Genomic DNA, 22,167 nt, shown 5'->3' with positions numbered 1-22,167 from the left:
GGTGGCTCTGAGCTGGGAGAAGCCTGGTGAGAGGTGAGACCTAGTGCTCATGAGAGGAGGCATCAGGGGATCAGCCCCTGCCCAGAGGCCACAAGTTGGCAGGTAAGCCCTGCTGTCTCCATCTCACACCCCTCCACAGCCTGAAGTGGGGGCTGTCATTGGCAGCCCCAGGAAGCATCCCTGTCAAGATGTGCCAATGGACCTGTCACCACAGTGCCATCCCCCCAGCCAGCTCTTCCCCAGGTAATCTGCTTTCACCAGGACACTTTCACTGTCCTCCAGCCCCGCCCCAGTCCCCAGCTCCAGATTCAGCCAGGGAGGGTGGTACAGGGGCAGAGCTGCCTTTCATCAAATCAAATGACCTTGGGCCAGCCAGGAACAGCTTGGCTGGCATTCGGCCAGCCCAGGCACAGGGGCTCTGGCTGGGCCCCCAGCACTGGGCACTGAGCACTGGGCTCTGCAGTGGAGGTGGGCTGGTCTCTCACCCCTCCTCCACTCACATCCCAGGGAGTAAATCTGTGTCTGGGACAAATCCAAATTAAACTGGACTCTCAGAACTCCATCTAGGGGACCCCTGCGCCGCTAATACTTCTTTATCTTACAAATTTCACTCTGTCTCACCCAAGAAAGCTACCCCAGTGAGTCCTCTGGCCCAGGGGACATACATAAGTCAGAGAGTCACATCTCAGGGCATCCATTTCCGGGCTGGGTGATCTTAGGTTGCTCTGCCCCTCTGAGCCTCTAAGGACCCTAACATAAACAGAATGAGACCCCTGAGGTCAGTGCTGAGGGGCACTGAACAGTGCTCAGCCACAGTGAGCACTCTCAAATGACATCCCCTCCAGTCGTGTACCTCCACGTGCCCTGCTGGGGGTCAGGATAATGCATGGCCACCAGCATGGTCTGGCATGGGGGCCACAGCTTCCTCCAAGCCACACTGCTGTGGCACTGGCCTGGGTAGCAGGGGCCTGGGAGGGCAGCAACAGAGGGCGGGAGTGGGGTCTCGGCACTGGCCATGACTCTGGTTCTGCAATGAAAGGTGAGTGCAGGTCTTCCGAGCTGCCTAGCTTTCTGTTCCATTCGATTGTAGGCATTACCAGAGCCCCTCCTTAACTGAGCCTTGCTCTAGAGAGGTTTTACCACACCCAACTCATACCCACACCCCACAGCCCCCACAGCAAGTCACCAGGCACTCGCTTGCTGGCCCTCTCTCTCTTTGTCTCACACACACACACACACACACACAGAGACAGAGTCTCTCTCTCACACACACACATACACAGTCTCTCTCTCTCTCTCTCTCTCCCATTCTCTATCTCTGGAAACCACCGAAAACTCAGAGCTACCTCCGCTGTCAGATGTGGGGTGGGATCATCTCCCAACAAGGCAGGATGATGGGGAGGTTATTTTTTAATAAGAGAGATTAATGCTCCTCTTTCTGATAATGAGCGGTGGCCAGCTTCTTCTTGCTGCCAGAGGGAGGTTTGGGGCTAGGCGGGGGAGGTGTGCAGAGGACAGTGACACACTGCCAGGCATCCAGCTAATCTTCACAGGCCTAAAGGGCAGGTGGCAGTGTCCCCGCTTTACAGATGGGGCTGAGACTCAGAGAGATGAAGTGATCCCCCAAAGCCTCACAGTACACAGTAAGGGCCAGGTCTAGGATTTGAACCGGGTTTGACTCCAGAGCACATGCTCTTTGCTGCCTCCCAAAAAATCTGGAGCCTCTCTCTACTGCTGCCACTCTCTACTGCTTCGCTCAGCCAGGGCCCTGCTCTGCGCCACACCCAGCTAGGAAGTCAAGCGCAGCTCTGGCCCTTGCAGTTGGCACAGCCTCCTGGCCCTGTTCCCTGGGGTTGCCTGGCAGGCAGTGGCATCTCCTCAGGGCCATGAGCCCCTCTTGTCCCCGCCCGTAAAGAAGGTTAAAGGCTGGGGATAGTTAGCAATTCCCCCCCCTCACTTTGTAACCCACAAATCCATCACCTGGGACCAATGTGGCGTCAGGGCTCTCTTCCCTCCCTGGCCAACCCCACCCCTGGTCTGGGACTTGTGAACTTCTCAGTGCTTCCTCCCTCTGTCTATTCCCAGCAGTCTCCTGGCTAAGTGCTCAGGCTTTGAAGCCAGGCAGATCTGTGTCTGCCATTTAACAGCTGTGACATCTTGGACAAGTCATGTCACCCCTCCCCCACCTGATTCTCATTTATAGAGATAATGTAGATAAGAATAGAAGTCACTTCAAAGGGTTGTTATTAAGATTAATAAGAAGAGTGCCTGTTCTGTCATGTCATCCTGGATGTGGAAAGTCCTCAGTGGCTTCCCCCCGGGTTGAGCATCACCCTGAGAGGGAGCGTGGTTTCTGTGAAGTCACTTGGTGGTTTCTGTGAAGGGCACTTGGTGGCAAAGAGAACCCAGCTGCAGTTGCATGTGTGGGCCAGGCCTCAGAGGGAGCCACAGCCAAAGCAGCCAGTACTTACAGGGGGGTGGCCCCATGCCCTGTGTTGAGGATCTGGGGACCGGCCAGATCAGAGGCAGTGCCTGCCCAGGTGCAGGTGGTGTTGGACAAGACTCCAGTAGAAAGCTGCAGCTGGGTAGTCTGCCTGTGGATTCCCCTCAGCCCCCGCCCCATGCAGAGGTTGGATCCAGGCTGATGGGGAGGGGCTGCTTGAGAAAGTACAGCAAGGGAGAGGCAGGGTCCAGGCCACTGGACAGGGCCAGCAGGTGGGGTTGAGGATATGGGTCAAGAGCAGCTGCAGCACTGGAAGGATCTCATCAAGAGGGGAGGGGAAGAGACCCATGACCTCAGGCACTCAGTGATGGCCCTTCTGGCTGCAGGGTAGAGAGTGGCTGCAGAGGCCCACAGAGTATATCCAGAGGCCAATGATGAGACACTGAAGTTGCCCCCAGGGCAGGGGTGAGAGATGATGGGGACTGGTGGCAGCAGAGATGGAGATGAGGCTGGTGGTGCAGATGTGCTCCAGACATGTCCTTGTGGTCTAACCCACGGAGTGTGGCATGAGCAGTCCTGGAGGTGCAGTCAAGAAAGAAATGCAGTTCAGGTCCCTAACTTGTGCGGCTGGGGGACCTGGTGTGTCTGTCTGCCAGAGGCTTGTGGGGTGGGTGCCAGAGGCTGTGATGAAGTGTGGGGGGATTGCAGGTGAGTAGAGGAGGGTGGGGGTAGGGAACTGGAAAAACCTATGAGAGCAGGCAAGTCCTTCAAGTTTGGAGGGAGCGAAGAGGGGGGAGGGAGAAGGCCATAGGCCAGAGGAATGAAGGATCCAGGAGCTTTGGTTTGTTTTTTTAGAACAGGAAAGACTTGACCTTGAGGGACAGAACAGCCCAGGCTCATCCCCACCCAGGTGTCTTTGTACTGCACTCTACTGCTTGTCAGTGGTTCCAAATGGTAGAAGTGATTGACTGTGTGTAAACAGGAGGAAGCAATTAGTCTGTGCATGCCCAGCCATTAACGAGCCTCTTATGTATTTATAACAATACCTCTCTTTCCCCCAACCCAAGAAAAAATATCCTGAGAACAGCCAAGAAGACGCAGAAGAGTCCTCCGAGCAGCCTCAACCAGAAACACTGAGCCCACAATCTTTGCTCACTTGGAACCCATTGATTTCCTGCTTCACATATAATTCTAATCAGCACTAATTTTTTTCCAAGTCCACAATACATTAGAACCAGTAATTTAGGTGACAGTTGGAAACTGTTTCCCTACAGCGGAGAGAAGAACCTAAGAAGGAAATCAAGAGTGGCTAGAGTCACTCGGTGAAGGGACAAATAAGTCTACCCATCTCCGTGTCCCTGGCGGCACCTTTGCCTTAGACTGTCCACAGCAGTGGCTTTGACTACCTCATCTCTGGGTCCTTTCTGCACTGAGACAAGTATTATTAATGACTCTGAGACACAAGGAAGGGTTAAATTGCATTCAGCATTTGTGCTTAAAAGGACTTTAAAAATATATATTTTTAAATTGTAAATTTGATTTTAAGTTTTGGTGCCTACAGTTTCTGCAGTATTTCCTTATGTGGGAGGGGACTTGTTACTTGCTTATTTATCTGCTTCCCTGTGGACCGACGCTCCAAGAGGACACTGTGGGTCATTGTGGTTCCCTCGCTTAGGTCAGCAACTGGCACAGGCAGGAGGGTCCAACATACATTTGCTGAATTACTGACTTGATTAATAAATTAATGCTATATACCAGGCAACATTCTGCCAACAAATGTATTCTTACATTTATTTTCATTATATATTCTCACATTTATTTTCACTATTTCATTTTACTTTTTAATGTGATATTGGAAAAAAATACACACTGTATTTCTGTCTTTGATGCTTCTGCCCGGATGCTAGAGGTGGAGGATGAAGCTCGAAAACTGTGCCCGTGTCTGGGTGAGTCTGCTGTGGGGCATAAACCACTTCCTCCATGCTGCTGAGAGCTGCCTGCCCTTCAGCCCTCAGCATCTCAAGGGCAAGGTCACACCTTGTTACCTGGGAACCCAGCACTGCCCAGTGGAGGGCTAGTGTCACAGCTTCCTTGTGCCCATTGCAACTCCAGTTGTGTTAGGCAAGGCATATTACAGGTGGGAAACTGAGGCCTGAATCGAGGAGGAGACATGGTCTCATATCAGGAACCCAGGCTCTTCCATGGCTCTCCCCCTGGCTCCATCCTCCACATCCACACCTGGAGTAAAGAGAGATTGGTATGTACATGTGAGGTGTGTCCTGTCCCCTCCAGCCTCTCACAGGTAGATCAGGCCAGCAATGAGAGGTGGACCGGGGCTTCTCTGTGGGAGTCTAGTTCAGGCCCTACTCTGAGTGAGGTGGGGGAGGAGATAACAAGATGGGGGGGATAGGGTGGCTCCAGGAAGGGTGGGGATTTAGCCTCTGGCTGATGACTCCATCCCCCCACATTCACGTACACACCATCTTCTGCCAGTGTCTACAGTGATGCACCTTGGGGATGGGGGGCTGCTCAGCCCAAGCCCCTCCCTTAAAAGACTAATAATAAAGTAACACTGTTCAGTCCGTCAGCCCCTCCAGCCCACTGCCACCCTCTCTCCTCATTTGTACAGTTGGGGAAACTGAGGCCCAAAAAGGTGAGAGGATATCCCTTCGGTAGGCTGACATGTGAAGCTTGTCTGATGTCCCCTGTGACTTCTCATCCCACTCTTAGCAGGGACCTTGGAGAGGGGAGGGACTGGCTCAGAGACTGCCCTACCTGGCCAGGTCCCCTGTCCAGCCCATCCTGGTCGCCTGCTCTGTGTATCAAAGTCCCCCTGTTCTGAGGTGAGAGGGTGAGAGCTGCTTGGATCACCCCTCAAAGAGTTCCCACTGAGTCCCTTGGTGGATCCAGTCAGCACACCTGAACAGCAAGCCAGAAATCAAGCAGTAATCCAGAGACCCAGGAATAAGAGCTGGTGGAGCAGTTCAAGTAGTAGAGTGCCTGTCTAGCATGCATGAGGCTCTGAGTTCAAACTCCAGTGTCACAAAAATAAATAAATAAATATTTTAAAAAGGGAGAGAGACAGACCCCAGGAATGGCTGCCAGCAATGTCTGCCAGGTATCTTGGGCCAGTGAGGTGGGGGCCTCTTGGACATCAGTTCCTCAGTCACTCGGTCATTCAACAAACATTCCTGGTATACCTGTTGTATACCAAGAGGACCCAGCCAGGACCCTGCTATGTGCTCTGCGCTCCCACAATTTGGAATCCAGTCAGCAAGAGGGGACAAAACATAGCTGCCACTCCCAGAGCTCTCATCCTCAGCCTCACCCCCCAGACCTCTCACCCCCAAGTCACTGGTCCTCCCAGCCTCACTGCGCTGTCTTACAGTGGGTAAAAGCCCCACACTGTAGGGATTCAGTGAGAGAAGGAGTGTAGGGTCCAGCTAGAAGGTGTTCAGCAAATAACAGTGCTAGGTGATGCTGCCCTGGGGCTATTCTTGACCCTCCCAATACCCTGTGGCTGCTTAGCTGCTCAGGAAAGGATGCAAGGTGCCAGCCAGCCAAGGGCAGGAATGTGTAGGATAGGTCTAGAAGCTTCTTCCTCCCCTCTGACACACAGGACAGCAGAGGGGAGGGGCAAGAGAAGGCACATCTGGGAGTTCCACAGGGGCAGGGGACAACTGAGCTGCTCTCCAAGTCCTTCCAGGATCCCAGCTTGGAATGCACACTGTCTTCAGTTTCCTCCCCTGCACCTGGGGATGCAGATCACACCCCTAGCACAGCCTCCTCACCAGCAAGCTGGGACTGAGACCTGGAGCAGTCTTCTGTGTTTTTCTGCCCATGCCCCACGCCCAGGGTGATTTTCCAGCCTTTCTGGGGCTCCTCTATGTGTGAGAGTCCTGGGATGGCACCACCCCACTGTGGTGCTGCCAGAGTGCTTGAGTTAGCTGCTAACTATAAAAGTCAGGAGATAGCACACAAAAAATTCCAGATAGACAAATACTGTTGAAAATGCAGGGAAAATTGGCCTCCCGTGGCCATTGGTGCTACGGGCTGGAGTTGGCACCATTCCAGTCAGTGCCACAAGGTGCCTGCCCGTCCCACGTGGGCATTTGAGTTTGCCACTCTGGGCCAGTTGAATCTGCTCCTCACCCTCCCCACCCCTTCAAGCATCCTGAACGTTCTCAGTTAGTACCTGCTTGGATGCCTCTGGTTGATAGGAGGCTCCCTACATTTTTGAGGCACTTCAGTTCCAGATGCTGGAAAGGGCTTCTCTTTGGAGCCGCAGTCCCCGTTTCTGCAACAGAGAAAGGTGCAGAGGAAAGAAAAGGGCCGTGGAGCCAGGATCCGGTCTGGCCCCCTCTTAGTGTTTTAACCAACTGTGTGACCTAAGTTAACCTGATGGCCTTTGTGGGTGTCACTTTCCATACCTGCTCCTACCCCGCAGGGTTGTTGGGGCTTTAACTAGAGCAGGTGTGCAAAGCACCTAAAGCAAGTTGGATCCACAGTGTGTGCTCTCCAAGTGGCGGTGATCACTAGATGTGTCCTCCAGCCTTGGTATGTGTGTGGGGTCTCCCACTTTCCCCAGATTAGCCCAAAGGGAAGGCAGAAGACAAAACAATGTGTTGTACAGGTCAGGAGCCGGAGGGCACCACCTCAGGGCAGCCTGCAAGAGACTATAGGTGTTCTGGCTGCTTGTCTTCCCCATGCACACTGGGCTCCAAGGCAGTAGCTCCACCCTGGGAAGGGTCCCTATACCCCTCTCTTCCCCGGCATAGCTGCATCTTCCCAGGATGACACCCCTATTCTAGGGATGGTCAGAATAGGGAAAAGCAAAGACTAATTCTCACCACCACTGCAGGACACCTGCCATTGGTGGCCTCTTGGCTGTGTGACTGGCAGTTTGGTATGCCTTTCATTTTGTTCTCACGACAGCCCTGGAACATAGAGACTGTGATCCCTGCTTTGCAAATGCGGAAGGTGAGGTTCAGAGAGGCTAAGAAACTTACCCAAGCCCACACAACCAGGATTTCCACCCAGTCTGTCTGGTTCCTGAGCCTGTAGTCATCCCACTTCTACCTGAAACGCAGTCCTTGGCAGGGGACCCAGAGAGATTAAAAAAAAAAAACCTAAAAGTGCCGCTGAGTTTGCCTCTGAGGAGTAGTGTGCGTGCATCCGCTGTCACCTTGTCAGGCACGCTGTGTCTGAGGGTCGTGCATGTGAGTGTGCTGGGTGTCTTGGCTCCCGTCCCGCGAGGGCCTGTGTGTCCCCGTGTAGCGGGGCGTCCTGCCTGGCTTCGTGCGCGCGCGCGGTGGCCGAGTCCACGTGGGGACCGCGGACGCGAGGCCGCGCCGCCCCCCAGGTGCGAGCAGTGATCACCGCGAGCGTGCGCACGTGCGGCGGCGGTGGCCGCGGGCCGGTGGCCGCGGTGTGGGCTCCGTGTCCCTCCCCTCCCCGCCTCGGTGCTGATTGGCTCGGCGCCGTGACGGGCCGGCCCCTGCCCGGGGCGGCGGCGGCGGCGGCGGCGGGCGCGGGTGCCCGCGTGTGGCTGTGTGCCGCGTGTGCGCCGGGGTGTGCGCCCGGCCGGGGTGCGGGAGACGAGGGAGCGCGCCACGCGCGGCCGCCGCGGCCGAGCCCGAGGGTGCGCGGCGCCCGCCCGGTCATGGCCCCCGCCCGGGGCCACCTGCCCCCCGCGCTCTGGGTCTTCACGGCCGCGGCGGCGGCCACCTGCGTGTCCGCGGCGCGCGGCGAAGGTGAGCGGCGGCGGCGGGGCGGGGGTGGCGAGGGGCCGGGGCGCGGCGACCCTGCCTGCGGCTCAACTTCCTTGGCCTCGACCCTGAGCTCCAAAGCGCCAGGAGCCCTCGGCCTGCCGGCATGGGTGGCACCGTAGCAGAAGTGTGGGTTAAGGGACAGGGCGACAGGGATGGGAACCCGCGGCTCGAGATGAGGGACGGAGGCACAGGGGGCTGGGAGACAGGAAGATAGGACAAGGGGACCGTGCTGAGGGTTGTGGAGCTGGGGACAGAGACTGAAGATCGGATATGGGGGAGAGGACTGGACAGAAGACTAGAGAAGAGCTTCGGAGAAGAGAGGAGGCAGGCATCTGAGAGAGAGCAGGGGACAGGGATGGGGACAGAGGACAGAAGAGAGTGGCAGGCACTGGGAGACAGACACAAGAATGGGGAACAGGTTCAGAGGACTGAAGAGGGCTGAAGATGGCATGGAGAGACAGGGCCAAGAACTGAGAACCTGGGGCCAGTGAACAAGACAGGGCTTTGGGAGACACAGGAATGAGGGGATCTTGGGAGTGGGGTGGAGGCTTGGGGGCCCTAGGCTGGCCAGGAGGAAGAAGACAGGACCACACTGGAGTAGTATCACCTGGAGGAGAGATGGCTTTTCATGGGCAGGAGGAGAGGCCTTGGAATAGGGGCTGGTGAGGACAGGGCCGGGAGGACGATGAAAAACTGGAGCAGGCAGGCCCTGGAGTGCAGGGTCTTGTCTGGGTCAAAGCCAGGATGGCCCAGTCACTCAGGGGGACAGGGAGAGGTGGGAAGAGTGAGGCAGGGGGTAGGAGATGGACTGAGTCATGGGGACCAAAAGAGTCTGGGAGGTGACTTTTCATGGGAGGAGGGAAAAGGAGACGTGAGAGAGGCACTGGGGCTTCCTACCCTTCTCCGCTCCCCCTGACACTCCAGGCCCAGTCCAGGTGCTGCCAGGCCCTGCTCCCTACCCCATCCTCTGGCCTGCACCCCTTGGCTGTCCCTGTGTGCAGAGGGCTAGAACTGTTGTCCAGGGCCAGAGCTGAGTTCTTACAGACAGGGTGGACTTCATTGCACAGGAGTTCCCGAGCCAGGGCTGCTCTTCTACTGGCAGAGCCCACAGAGCTGCCCCTCACACTGAACATGGCGATCTCCCCCTCCCCACGCTCACCAAGACTCACACAGACAGACCCAGGCCAGTAAGACTTGCAAACATGGACAGCCCCCACCCCATCCAGTCATATACACAGTAAGGCAGCCGAAGTGTGCAGTCATACCCATGAACCATCCACATGACATATGTGTCACAGAACATATATAAGGAGACTCTCAAACTTGCAATCACGGTCACTGAAATGCCTGTGCACAGACAGGTAAAAATCTTACTCCCCAAGGAATCTGGGGCCAGCAGGAAGTAGGGCCACTGCAGGGTGGCTGAGGTAGCTGGGATGGCAGGTAGGCAGAGTGGAACTGTCCAGATAGGCAGTGAAGAGCACAGTTCCAGGAATACCGAGAGAGACAGGGCAGGGCTAGCTGCCTAGGGATGAGAGAAGGGTTGGGGCCTAAGGGGTCTGGGACCCTCAGAGCTGTGGCTTTAGAAGACAGTTTTCCCAGGGTTGAGATATAGTGGCGGGGTGGGGGAGGACCTAGCAGGTTCTGAGGAAGCCCTCAGCAAGGCTCTTGTAGTTGGGTGTGCACCCCAACCCTTGCTTCAGTTTTCTGAAAAGGAACTGGCACCTTCTAGAATTGCAGGCTGTGAGTCCCAAAGCCTTTGGGGAGGGGTTTTTCCCAGGCTTGCATGCTGAGGACAGGCCTGGACCAGGATGAGGGATGTGTGGGCAGCAGAGGGACCACAGCTGGGGATGGGGCAAGTCTGGAAGGAGCCAGGCAGCAAGGCAGCCCAAGCCAGAGTGTGGCCAACACAACAGTGTCTAGCCAGGCACAAGTCAAGACAGCTACAGAATGAAGACCTTGACCTGTGTGCCAGGTTGGGACCTCCAGGAGGTCCTTTCCAGTATTGTCCCTGGGTTGGTGCAGAATGAGATCCAGCTAGGGAGATGGCTGGAACTGAGGGAGGAGGCTCTGGGGTCCAGCAGAGGTCACAGTGCTCAGCTTGGCCACGTGCCCACTGCTCACAGTGGCTCTACTGGGGCAACCATGAGCTGGGATGGGTCCTGTACCTGCCAAGTTCCTCCAAGCCCCTCCAAGCTCAAGGCCTTTTATCCCTCTCTGGGATGGACTATCCAACTCTGTGGGATGGTTTCCAAGGCATTCGTGTCCTGGCTCACATCTCCTGGCCACCCCAAATTCTCCAGCCTCACCATCACGCGCTGTGTCCTCGGGGAATGTAAATCAATTTAAGTATTAGTCTCAGCGAAATGGAATGGGGGAAGGTGACACGCTGGAGAAAAAAGGGGATCGCATAATGCCTTCCACTGTCAAACGGGAGCAGCGGAGGAATTAACTGTGCAGCTCACACCCTAGAGGGACCCATACGGTCAGCAAGTCTAGGAGGGCTGCTGTGGGTCTTTCAGATGAGGACACTGAGGCCAGAGGGGTTCTGTATTGAAGGGCCCCCAAGAGACCATGGAGTCCAGATCTCCCATTTTGGGGAGACGGGCTTGGAGAGGGGAATTGACTCCATGGCTGGCAGTGTAAGAGGCAGGAGAGAGGCTGGCTGTGGTAACCAGGCCTTTGCCAGGCAGGCTTAATACTGAAATTCCATCCAGCCCTGATCAAACCTGTGGGCCTGGGGCTTCCCTTGAGAGGTGGAGATGGGCCAGAAGGAGGGAAGGGGAGGGGAGGTAGAGATTAGGATCTAGAAGGAATTGGAACAAACAGCCCTGGAATCCTCTACCCCTTTCTGCATCCAATAGAATCGACTTTTGACTTATCTGTGGATTATCTGAGCCCCTGGCTGGCTGATGGGGAATCCGCCACAAATGTGGTGGGGTTCCTGGAGGAGGGAAGAGCCCAGAGGTGGCCCTGAAGCTGGGGTATTCCCCAGGGGAATCCTCAGCAGTGGACTCATGAGAGTTGCCCCGAGGTAGGGGCAGTGTAAGTGGGGCCCATTACATGCAGGGAGAAGGGACCCTCTGCCTGAGACCCACACCTGGGATGCCGGGAAGCCCATAGGTGTCCTTTCCCTCCCCTCTCTCCAAATGGGGTGCCTCTGGTCTGGGGGAAACTGCAGTGCGGCCCCCTCCCCCTCCCACCAGCCAGCAGGAGGAGAGAGCTTGCCTGACCCAGTTTTCTCTTCATTGCCTGAGAGAGGGAGGGAGGTGGGAAGCCTTCTCTCTGCCTGTGCCCCTGGCGTGGGGCTGGCTCGCGGAGGGGGGATCCCATGGTGAACATTTGCTCCGTCCCCTGAGTCCACCTGGCCCCTGGGGACCCAGGGAGGAACACAGAGCCCCTCTCCCTGGTTCTGCCAGTCCCCTCTCCAGCCAGCATCTGGGGCCTCTGACTATGGGGTGGGAGGGTGAGAGCAAGAAGAAATTTAGCAGATAAGAGCATCCTCACTCCCTCCGGTTCGTGAGGGCACTTGTATCCATCACTGAGGGCCAGGCTCAGAGCTATGCAAATTTCAGGCAGCAGGACACCCCCCCTTCCTGAAGGAAAGTTCCGGGAGGACCTGGCTTCAGTCCTCTGTGACCTGCACAGGCCTGCTTGCTGGGGTAGTGGGGAGTCTGTGCTTGTTGGCTGGGAGAGGAGGTTCATGGAAGAGGGAGAAATGGAAGCTGTGGGACTCCAGAGCCAAAATCCCTCTCATCTACCTGTCACTAGAAAGATCAAAAGGAAGCAGAGGCCCAGAGAGATGGAGGAACTTACCCAAGGACACTCAGCAATAGAGACAGCTGGGATTGGAGTTGACTTCTGAACAGTTTAGCACATCTTCATCTGCATAAGTGAGTGGGTGGGCACAGGGGACATGGGGAGAGACACAATTTAGAAAAAGGAAAGTGACATTGGTAGATCTAGCTTTGGATCAGGCACCGGCCCTAGGCTTTACAGATGGCTTAACACTCAAACATGTTACTAACCCATTTCACAGATGAAAAAGATTGAGGTTTCAGAGACGTGAAGGTCAGTTGCTAATGAGTGGCTTATCTCTGCATTGAGACAACAGCCCAGGACTGCCTGACTTCAGAGGAGGGCTTCTTGCCTTGTAGTTGAAGTTGTACAGGGTCCCCTGGGCACAGGGCCTGACTTAGAATGGACTTGCCTTTTGGACAGTGCTCCTTCTCCATGGGGCATTTCCCAGAGGTGCTGCTTCTTGGGCCCAGCCTGGCGGGGTATTGGTACTGTGTGTAGTGCCGTGTGCAGGTGGCCTGTATGTCAGCCTGGCCTGTGACACCTTGAGGTCCCAGACAAGTTCCCAAATGTCTCTGAGACTCACATCTTTCATCCTCTGGGGCTATTGGGAGGCTCCCAGATGAGGCAACTAACATTCCCCTTGCTGAGCTCTGCACACAGTAGGTGCACACTAGGCAACATGTCTCTTTGAAATTCCTCTGTGTCACTAATCAGAGGACTTGCAGATGCCAGGCACCATGGGGGGACATAGAGGACCATAAAGCAGGGCCTGTCCTTGGATGGGCAGTGTGACCCCACAGAATAATATATGACTGCCACCATATTCCCTAAGTGAGATAGGGGCAAAGTCATCCTCACCAAGCCCTTCGACCATCATTCCCATTCTACAGAGGAAGAAACTGAGGCTCAGGGAGGGGAAGGGACTTGGCTAGCAACATGCAGCTCTTAAGTGGCAGAACTGGGATTTGGACCCAGGTGGGAACATTTGGACTGAGTCCTGAAGGATGGGGGAACCAGGAACAACTGAGGTGGGTGGGGAACTGGGAATGGTCAGTGGAGCTGGCTTCTGAGGGGAAGAGGGTCACAGCGGCCTGACGTCTTCCTCCCTCCTGTCTTTCAGTGAACCTGCTGGACACATCAACTATCCACGGGGACTGGGGCTGGCTCACATACCCAGCTCATGGGGTAAGTGATGGAGTCACAGCTTCCCTCTGTGAGCTAAAAGGCTGCAGTTCAGAGTTTTAGCATCAGACAGATAAAAGAAAGCAGAAGCTCAGAGAGGTAAAGGAATTTACCCAAGCTACATAGCAGTGGGAGACAAGTGGCTGGCTTAACAGTTTAGTGCACTTGAACCCTTGGAATTTTAGAACTAATTCTGGTGCTGGACTCCTGATTCATTTCTGAGGTCCTGATTTGGGGATCCTCACATGCGTGCCCTGAGCCTGTGGATTTGCAACCTACCAAAGCCGGGTCAAGGACATGGCAACAGGGCCCCCACGAGGCCTTCCTCCCATCAGGCTTGGCCCCCTCCCTCCGCCTATCAGATCCTCATGAGGACCTGCTGAGCCTGGGAGCCCTGTGTGTTGCTGTCTGCTCTCAGAACCATCTGGGGCTTCCTGACCCCTCTGAGGCCAGGCTCCCAGGCCCCATCTGGTGGCCCTGGACCCAGCCAGTCAGGTCTATATGGCCTATGTGCTCACAGGGACGCCCCTCCCATCTTCCTGGGTAGGGAGCCTTGGTGATAAGGTGCATGGCCCACGCGCTCTGCTTCTCTTTTCCAAATCCCGTGGGCTCCAGCAGCAGAGTAAAGGTGAGCTGTTAACCTGGCAAGGTCTGGCGCTGACATCCATGAGCTGGGGGCCTTGGGTCACCACCTCACCTCCCTGGGTCTCAGGTTTTCTGTAGAAGGGAATGGGCGTGTGATGACCTCCTAGGTCCACTGTGGAGGGGGTGGGGGCTGTGCCTTCCCCAGCGTGAGGCCTCAGTAGACGTAGGCTTTTATTAGGATTAACTTTATAGTGTGTATTGTGTCACTATCTCACACAAGGCTCCTCCCACTGATGTGCTCAGAAACTCACACGCACACACCCTGTTGTCCCAGCACAGACGTGAGCACCTGGTGCACACAGACTTCTTCACGAACACTCTCAGCTTTCATGGCTCTGGGGAAGGGGACAGGAATACAATGGTAATGCTGATAGTGACTCCAGGAGTTCACATGTATGACAAGTCTTTCTTGTCCTCGGGGTAGGGTTTTCACGGGGATCTTTTGTGGTCTGTGGCTGGAGGAGAGGACAGAGCCCTGCCCCTCTCCCTCCGGGCTCTCAGTGAGCTGGGCTGCAGTCATCTGTCCAGAGCATCACACTCTGGGAGCTGGTGGCATAGACCCCCGAGGACCCCAGCATTCTAGGCCATCACAACCCAGTGCTGCAGCCTGAGGACAGAGGGTGGGTCCTTGGGGTACCTACTGCTCTGGGAGACGATGCCCCTTGGCATGGCTGCCCACACATGGGTGAGCATGGGTGTGGAAGAGCCTGTGACAGAGGCCGACCCATGGGGGCTCAGGTCTCAAAGCCTGGTTCATATTCACTGCCCAGTTGCTGACTGAGTTGCCATCCGTCTGGGTTCCAGCAGCTAGGATGGGGCACACCTGGCCCCAGATTGGCTTTGGATGTCTCTGTCCCCCTCAGTGCATAGGACTTGGTGTTTAGGGTAATAGGGAGTCAACAGGGTATTGAACACGTGGGGAACATGGCTGGACTGGTGTTAGGGTCACTCGCACTGGGACGATGGAAGGTCCTTTTGTTCTCAGGACAGGAAAATACAGCTCAGTGTCCTCTCGTTTGGCTTGGGATTTAGAACAAATAATCACAACGTATGTCCACATTGCTTTGCACAGTTCACAGCTGTGATCTTGTTTCACCCCACAACCAAGCCTTTGAGGTAGAAAGAGCCCATGCCACACATGAGGCTGCTGAAACTCAGAACAGTGAGAAAAGAAGTGACAGGTTCCTGGCGATGGTGAGCTGGGACTTGAACTGGGGTCTCTCTGGGCCTACAGCCTGCATGGAGTCCCTACATCACCTTATTAATGCACGAGGTGTGACCCAGTCTGCCCTCATTGTCAGGGGCAGATGATCCCATGCTGTCTGCTAATTCTGGGACCAGCTCTGCCCTGGAGCCTGCGGCTCCCCAGTGAGGAAAGAAGAGGAGTGTGATGTCTGGCCCCAAACTCTAGCCCTGAGCTCGGGCCAGGCTGGCAGGTGGAACACGCAGCCCCTATCCAGGGGCTCCTGTTTAATAACTTTTCAGTGTTCTCCTGCCCAGCAGGAGGGGAACCTTTAGAGGTGATCCTTGAGTTCTGCCTGCCCTGATTCTGGAATCTGCTCAGCATCCTCATACAGAGGCCGCCCAGGCGTCTTCAGCATCAAGAAGCTACCGGCTTGTCAGGCATTGTACAGCCCCAGGGGCAAGGCTGCTCGGCCTCCTCTTACAGAGGTGATTCTGCCAGGTCACTTTCCCGGCCTCATCCTAACATGGGACGATCATAGATCCTCTCCGTGCAGCTGTTGTCAATGACAGATGCATGAAAAAGACCTTGGACCCATGAGAATCTAGAGGCTCCAAGATTAAGCTACTCTGCTAAGGCTGGGGGAGGTCTGGGCCATGACTAGACAGGCCGCATCCCTCCTTCTGCTCCTGGGGACCTCTACCCACTGGGACATCCTGCACCTTACACAGAGAATGAACAGCTACAGTGGGCCATGCTGCTTTAGTGAGGGCACACGTTTGATCCACAGCCTCACCATTCCCTGGAGTACATGGAAGAAGCGGGCAGTTGTGACCCCATTTCACAAGGCTCAGAGAGGAGCACAATGTACCCAGGGCCACACAGCTGGTTTGCTGCATCCTGCTCCAGGATGAGGACAGGGTTGGAGGGCAGTGTGTGGAGGTCAGTGCCCGGGTGGGATGGCATCGAGTGTGGATGGGGTGCCCCAGATGGAGACAGGGCTGATCTGCACTTGCACCAAGGCTTCCAGGAACCTGGCCGCTCCAGGCGTCTGAGCAGCTGCCGGGCTGGCAGGGGTGGGAGAGGCTGTTGGCACGAGTAGAGCGACAGAGCAGGGTCAGATCAAGCTGATGAATTCATCCAGGACCCTGGCAGGAAATAGACAGGGAGCAGCTGGCAGGCTCTTTGGTGTTCCATTAATTGTGACAATGATTTTAACCCCAGATGTGGTGCAGTGCTGCCTAGAGCTCTGGCTGCAGGAGGGGGTGTGAGGCAGGGATCCTTCTTGAGGTTGTGGGACAGGAAGCTGTGCTCCCTGGGGCCCCCCTGGTCAAGGACCTCTCCCACTGGGTCTGGAAGTGGACAGGTGGACTGGGGACATGCTGTCAGCATGTTTGCACCCCATTCCTCGAGTGTCTTCCTGTGCCAGGCCTGAGCACAGCCCTCTGCAGCATGTTCTCACTGCATCCTTGCTCACAGAGGTGGGTGATAGGGGTGGCGACCACATGGCTGGCAGGAATGAGGCTCGATGGAGGGCTTGTGCTGGGCAGGAAAGGACTTAGGGTGCCCATGGCCCCCGCTCTACTGCCTGGGGCGCAGATTCTCAGAGCATCACGAGGAGTGGTCTGCAAGTCCCGCCCCCCCCACACCTCCTCTAAGCAGTAGGATCTTTACTCCAGGACAGCTGCACATGGAGTCCCACAGAGAAGGTCATAGTGTGGCATCTGTGACAGGGCCCAACCTAGCCCTTTCCTCAGCCCAGCTGCTCCTCAGGGCCCTCTGGACTCAGTGTATACTCCTGGCCAGACAGTAATGGCACCTGGGATCTGGGGTTCTTTCCTCCTTGCCTGTGTACAAGGTCCTTGCTTCACCCAGGGCCAGACTGGCCAGGAAACGTACAGATGCCACATCCAGGAGGGCGGGGAGGCGCTGAGAGTCTCACCCACCTGATTCCTAGCTCCCTTAGGTAGGTTGCCCTGCACCACCTCACTGGGGGAGTGGGGCAGGGAGGATTTCTGGCATTTTTCATTTTTCTGTTGTTGTCATGCTAGAGATGAAACCCAGGGCTTCCAGCATAGCAAGCAGGCACTCTGCCATCAAGCTACACCACCAGCACTATTCTTTCTTATTGTGGTAAAATACATGTCATGGAAAATATGTTGTCATCTTAACGGTTTTGGTGCTCAGGGTCATGTACATTGACGGTGCTGTGTGACCATCACTCCCATCCATCTCCAGAACTCTTGTCTTGTAAAAGCCAAAATTCTGCACCCATTAAACAGCTCTGCAGTCAGCCCTCCCCACCGCCTACAGCAGCCACCATTCTATTCTGTCTCTGTGACTGGACGAAGCAGGAGCCGTAGATAAATGGATTTGTGTGATGTTTGGCGTTTTGTTACTGGTTTATTTCATTTAGTATGATGTCTTTGGCTAATTCATGTTGCAACATGATTCTGTATGTATCCGGATCTCGTTCTTTTTAAGATAGAACAGTATGCCAGGCCGTTGTATGTCTGTCCTACCTTTGGTTTGTCCACGCATCTGTTGATGAACACATTTTAGCTATTGTGGGGTTTTTGGTTGTTTGCTGTGCTGGGGATCAAACCCAGCACTCTGCGCCATGCTGCGATCCTAGTCACACTTTTTAGCTCTCATGAAACGTGCTGCGTGAGCACGAGTGTGCAAATATCTCTTCAAGACCTGCTCTCCTTTCTCCGGGGTGTGCACTCAGAATTGCTGGATCCCACGGTAAGCCTATTTTTGATTTTTTGAGGAACCACCATACTGGTTTCCGCAGTGGCTGCACACTCTGCTGTCCACCAGCAGCACACAAGGGGCCCGCTTTCTTCACGTTCTTGCCAACAGGTGTTATTTTCAGTTTGGGGTTTAGGAAAAATATAATAGTCATCCTAATAGGCGTGAAGTGTTCCTCATTGTGTTTTGGTTTCTATTTCCCCAGTGATTAGCAAAGTTAACCAGTTTTTGGGGTTTTGTTTTGTTTGTTTTTGTTTTTGGTGTGCTATTTGGCCACCTGTATGTCTTCTTTTGAAAAACATCTAATCCAAGTGGGTTGCTCATTTTTTAACTGGATTGTTTGCTTTTTGTTGTTAAGTTGTGGTTCTCCTTTATATGTGATTAGCAAATATTTTCTCCTACTTCCTGGGCTGCCTTTCCACTCTGCAGAAAGTGCCTGGTCCATTTCCCAATCATTCTTGCCCGGCCACGGCCAGTACGGAAGCAACTGCTCTCAACTTTCCAGCATCTGGGACTTGAATGAGTCGGACCCAGGCCAGGCCAGGAGTTTCAGCCTTGGGTGAGGGCAGGGGGCCCTTAAGAATGACAGGTCAGGGCCAGGCATGGTGGCTCTACACCTTTAACCCTAGCTATGAGGAAGGCATAGGTAAGAGATGTCTGTCTGAGGCTGGCTCCAGGCCAAAAAAAAAAAACCCCACAAACCAAGAACCACAAGGCCCTATCTGAAAAATAACTAAAACAAAAAGGGCTGGGGATGTGGTTCACATGACAGAGCACCTGCCTAGCGAACAAGTCTTTCAGTTTAATCCCTACCAAAAACCCCATAAAAAGCAACAATAAAAAAACATGGCAGTACAGAAAGAGTCCATCAGGCAGTCACTCAGCAAGCACTGCATAGGAGGGGCTGCTGAAGGATTTGAGGCGGGGGCTCAACACTGTGCCACATGGTCTGGTTCCTGGTTAAAAGGACCCCTGTGGCAGCAATTTCCCCAGATCAAATCTGGGAAGGATGGGCAAAGGGAACTCAGAGAGGTCTGAGTTCCAGGGCCTTTCACTCTGTAGATGTGACCTACAGATCACATCTGTAGATGTGGCCTGAGCCTCTGTTTCCTCTTTGTACCAAGTCACTGCTTCCGGAGGTAAGGTCCCTCTGTGTGTTATCTGCAGGTGCCTGACCTCTGGCAGCTGTGACCATCCACGGGAAGGTCAAGTCACAGCAGTGTGGGCTGCTGTGGGGTTGGCTGGAGAGGGTGAGGTCCCACCTGTGCTGCAGCGGGCTGTGCTCTCTCTGCCCACAGTGGGACTCCATCAGTGAGGTGGACGAGGCCTTCCAGCCCATCCACACGTACCAGGTATGTAGTGTCATGAGTCCCAACCAGAACAACTGGCTGCGGACCAGCTGGGTGCCCCGCGACGGCGCCCGCCGGGTCTACGCCGAGATCAAGTTCACCCTGCGGGACTGCAACAGCATGCGGGGCGTGCTGGGCACCTGCAAGGAGACCTTCAACCTCTACTACCTGGAGTCGGACCGCGACCTGGGCGCCAGCACGCAGGAAAGCCAGTTCCTCAAGATCGACACCATCGCGGCGGACGAGAGCTTCACCGGCGCCGACCTGGGCGTGCGGAGGCTCAAGCTGAACACGGAGGTGCGCGGCGTGGGGCCGCTCAGCAAGCGCGGCTTCTACCTGGCCTTCCAGGACATCGGCGCCTGCCTCGCCATCCTGTCTCTCCGCATCTACTACAAGAAATGCCCCGCCATGGTGCGCAATCTGGCGGCCTTCTCGGAAGCAGTGACCGGGGCCGACTCGTCCTCGTTGGTGGAGGTGCGGGGCCAGTGCGTGCGCCACTCGGAGGAGCGGGACACGCCCAAGATGTACTGCAGCGCGGAGGGCGAGTGGCTGGTGCCCATCGGCAAGTGCGTGTGCAGCGCGGGCTTCGAGGAGCGGCGGGATGCCTGTGTGGGTGAGCGCGCCTCGAGGGTGGGCGGGGCGGGGCGGCAGGGGGCGTGGTCGGGGCGGGGCTGCAGGGTGGGTGGAGCGTCCGCCAGTGCGCACAGCACCTGGGAGGAGGGCTTAGAGTGAGCACCTGGATGCGTGTTGGGGAGAGGTGTGGACACAGGTGGTGGACACCTGTCCAGGGGCACAGGTAAGGACACCAGTGTGACCAGGTATGCTGCCTAAGCCAGGGACCAATACTACAGGCTAATTAACTCATTTAATCCCCACCACCCTCGTATGAAAGAGGAACTGTTGTTATCCTGGTTTTATAGATGAAGACTGGACAGCACAGAGAGGTGAAGCGACTTGCCCAAAGTCACACAGGTAGGAAGTGGCAAAGCTATTATGTGAACCCTGAAGTCTGGCTCCAGAGTCCATGCTGGATATTAGTAAGCCTTCAACCTGTGGAGTGGAGGGTGGAACTGGGGCCCCGAGGTGAAGTGAAGGCAGGCAGGGGCACCCAGGGAAGACAGTCTAGGCTGTTGTCACTGGGCTCCAGACCCAGACTGCCTGTCCTCAGGGCAGTTTGTCCAGGGGCCTGAAGGAGACAACAGCAAGGTCCTATGGAGGACAGCTGAGCACCTGTGTGTACTGATACTAAGAACAAGTGCGTGCATGGGGAGGCCCAGACCCCAGGCTGTGTGCTGCGTGTGGTCAGCAGACCTGTGTGGGGGTTGTGTGGCCAGGCATCCCGAGAGCTCTGGGGGCAGATAGCTGGTGCACAGCGGGTGCTGGGTTCAGACTAGCTTCCCTCTGCCCTCCCTGGATCCCCAGAGGCTGGAAACATGGCCACACAGCCACCAGGGCACAGTGAAGTCTGGCTGTTGAGACCATAGGTTCCCCCAGGCTGCTGAAGTGCTGGGGAGTGGATGGTCCTGTGCAGAGATCAGAGAGGCCAGAGCCTGTTTCCAGACACCCTCTGTGAAACTGGGGCTGTGTCCCTGTCAACCTCTTAGCCTTTTGTTATGAGCACACAGCACCTGTGGCCTGGGGGCCACAGAAAGAGGTTGGAACCTTCAGTTCCTCTCAGCACCCCCATCCCCCCCCCACACTCTGTGCTAACAGGACAGAGCAGGGCATGTAGGCTGATGACTTCAGGTGACACGCAGACAGTTCTGAGTCCTGGGTATTGTCTTGGCCAGAGCTTTTTGGGGCCAAGTCTTCTAGCCACCAGGCCTTCCAGCCCTTCCCTGAGGCTCGATGGCTTCCTTCCACCCCCAACTGTCAGGTGTCCAGGCCACTGCCCCTCGTGGCTCCCATCACAGATATCCGGCACTTCTCAGCTTGCTGGTGGGCAGCACTAACCACAGCGTCCTCGTTGTCTTCACAGCCAACAAGGACACATCCCACAGTGCTGCTTTGCCCAGTGTAGTGAGGCAGGTATTGCATGGCCGTCCTGTAGTAGGGGAAACTGAGATGGAGGTCATGTCACCTGTTCAGGCCTCCCTGTTGGTGAGAGGTGGAGCTGGGCCTCAAAGTCAGTTCTGTATTGCTCCAGCAGGGTGGAAGTTTTTGATCTGAACCAGGCCACCCCTGGCATCTTTCTTTCCTGGTAGAGCTTAGGGTACCTTGGTGATAGATTTTCCACTGTTTGCCCTTTGTGGCTCTTACACAGTAGGTGCCTTTGAGCATCTGTGTGTTTCAGGCACCAGGGATACCAGGGGTTTGGGAAAGAAGTTCCTGCCTTTGGGAAGTTCACCAAACTGACAACATCCCCTTCGGTGAGGTGTTATATCTCCAGTTTACAGATGAGACAAACTGAGGCTCTCAATGTAAGTAGCAGAGTCTGATTCCAGGCTGCCTGGCTTCAAAGCCTAGGTCTCTTGCTGTATTCGCAAAGCCCTCTTCATAGCCCACTGCCCTCTTCCTTGGGTCATAGTCAGGTGGCTAGTGACAGGTACGGCACAGGCCATAACGCCAGACAGGTTGGCTAGTGCACACTTAACTCAGGTCAGCCTCAGTTCCCAGTGTAAACACACTGGTCATTTTTTGCACGTGCACGGAGACATGCTGGCTTGTGGGAAGGACTTAGAGGTCTCAGGAAATGCTTGGTTTTCTTGGTTTGGCAGAGGGGGTAACAAGGCTCAGAGGAGGAATGGGTCTCAGCCCAGGGCACACAGCACATTGAGGACAGGGCTCTTGGTGGGAACTCTGAGGCCTGAGCGGCAGGACCTCCTGAGTCTGAAGAGACCAAGGCCAGGCCGATTGCCTCTTGCTGCTGGCCCATTAATAAAAAATAATAGAGAAACGGCAAAGCAGGGTTAGGGAATTGCAGTGTAATTTTGAGTTTCACATTTAAATCATAATACAACATAATTACGCTAGATGCAGGATAATTACAGGTTTTATAAAAAAATATTAAGTCCTAGTGCACTGCAGGCAGAGAGATCT

General features: G+C 55.3%; 1 protein-coding gene and 1 long non-coding RNA gene across 2 annotated transcripts in view; one reads left to right on the top strand and one right to left on the bottom strand.

Annotated features, from left to right (window-relative positions):
- Positions 1 to 4,257: 4,257 nt before the first annotated feature.
- Positions 4,258 to 7,782, bottom strand: LOC141424699 (uncharacterized). Its single transcript, XR_012449545.1, has 3 exons — positions 7,453 to 7,782; positions 6,639 to 6,740; positions 4,258 to 4,681 (listed from the first exon to the last, which is right to left on the bottom strand). It is a non-coding gene; the product is annotated as an uncharacterized lncRNA (long non-coding RNA).
- A 323-nt stretch (positions 7,783 to 8,105) lies between these two features.
- Positions 8,106 to 22,167, top strand: part of Epha8 (EPH receptor A8) — a 31,037-nt gene continuing 16,975 nt past the window's right edge. Inside the window, exons 1-3 of the mRNA XM_020177100.2 lie at positions 8,106 to 8,196; positions 13,136 to 13,200; positions 19,078 to 19,741. Coding sequence (XP_020032689.2) covers positions 8,106 to 8,196; positions 13,136 to 13,200; positions 19,078 to 19,741 — 820 coding nt within the window. The remainder of the gene's footprint in view (positions 8,197 to 13,135; positions 13,201 to 19,077; positions 19,742 to 22,167) is intronic.

Source organism: Castor canadensis, chromosome 7 (assembly GCF_047511655.1).
Source record: "Castor canadensis chromosome 7, mCasCan1.hap1v2, whole genome shotgun sequence".
Classification (NCBI taxonomy): Eukaryota; Metazoa; Chordata; class Mammalia; order Rodentia; family Castoridae; genus Castor; species Castor canadensis.
The sequence above is the reverse complement of the archived record's forward strand: the minus strand, read 5'-3'. Positions and strand labels throughout refer to the sequence as shown.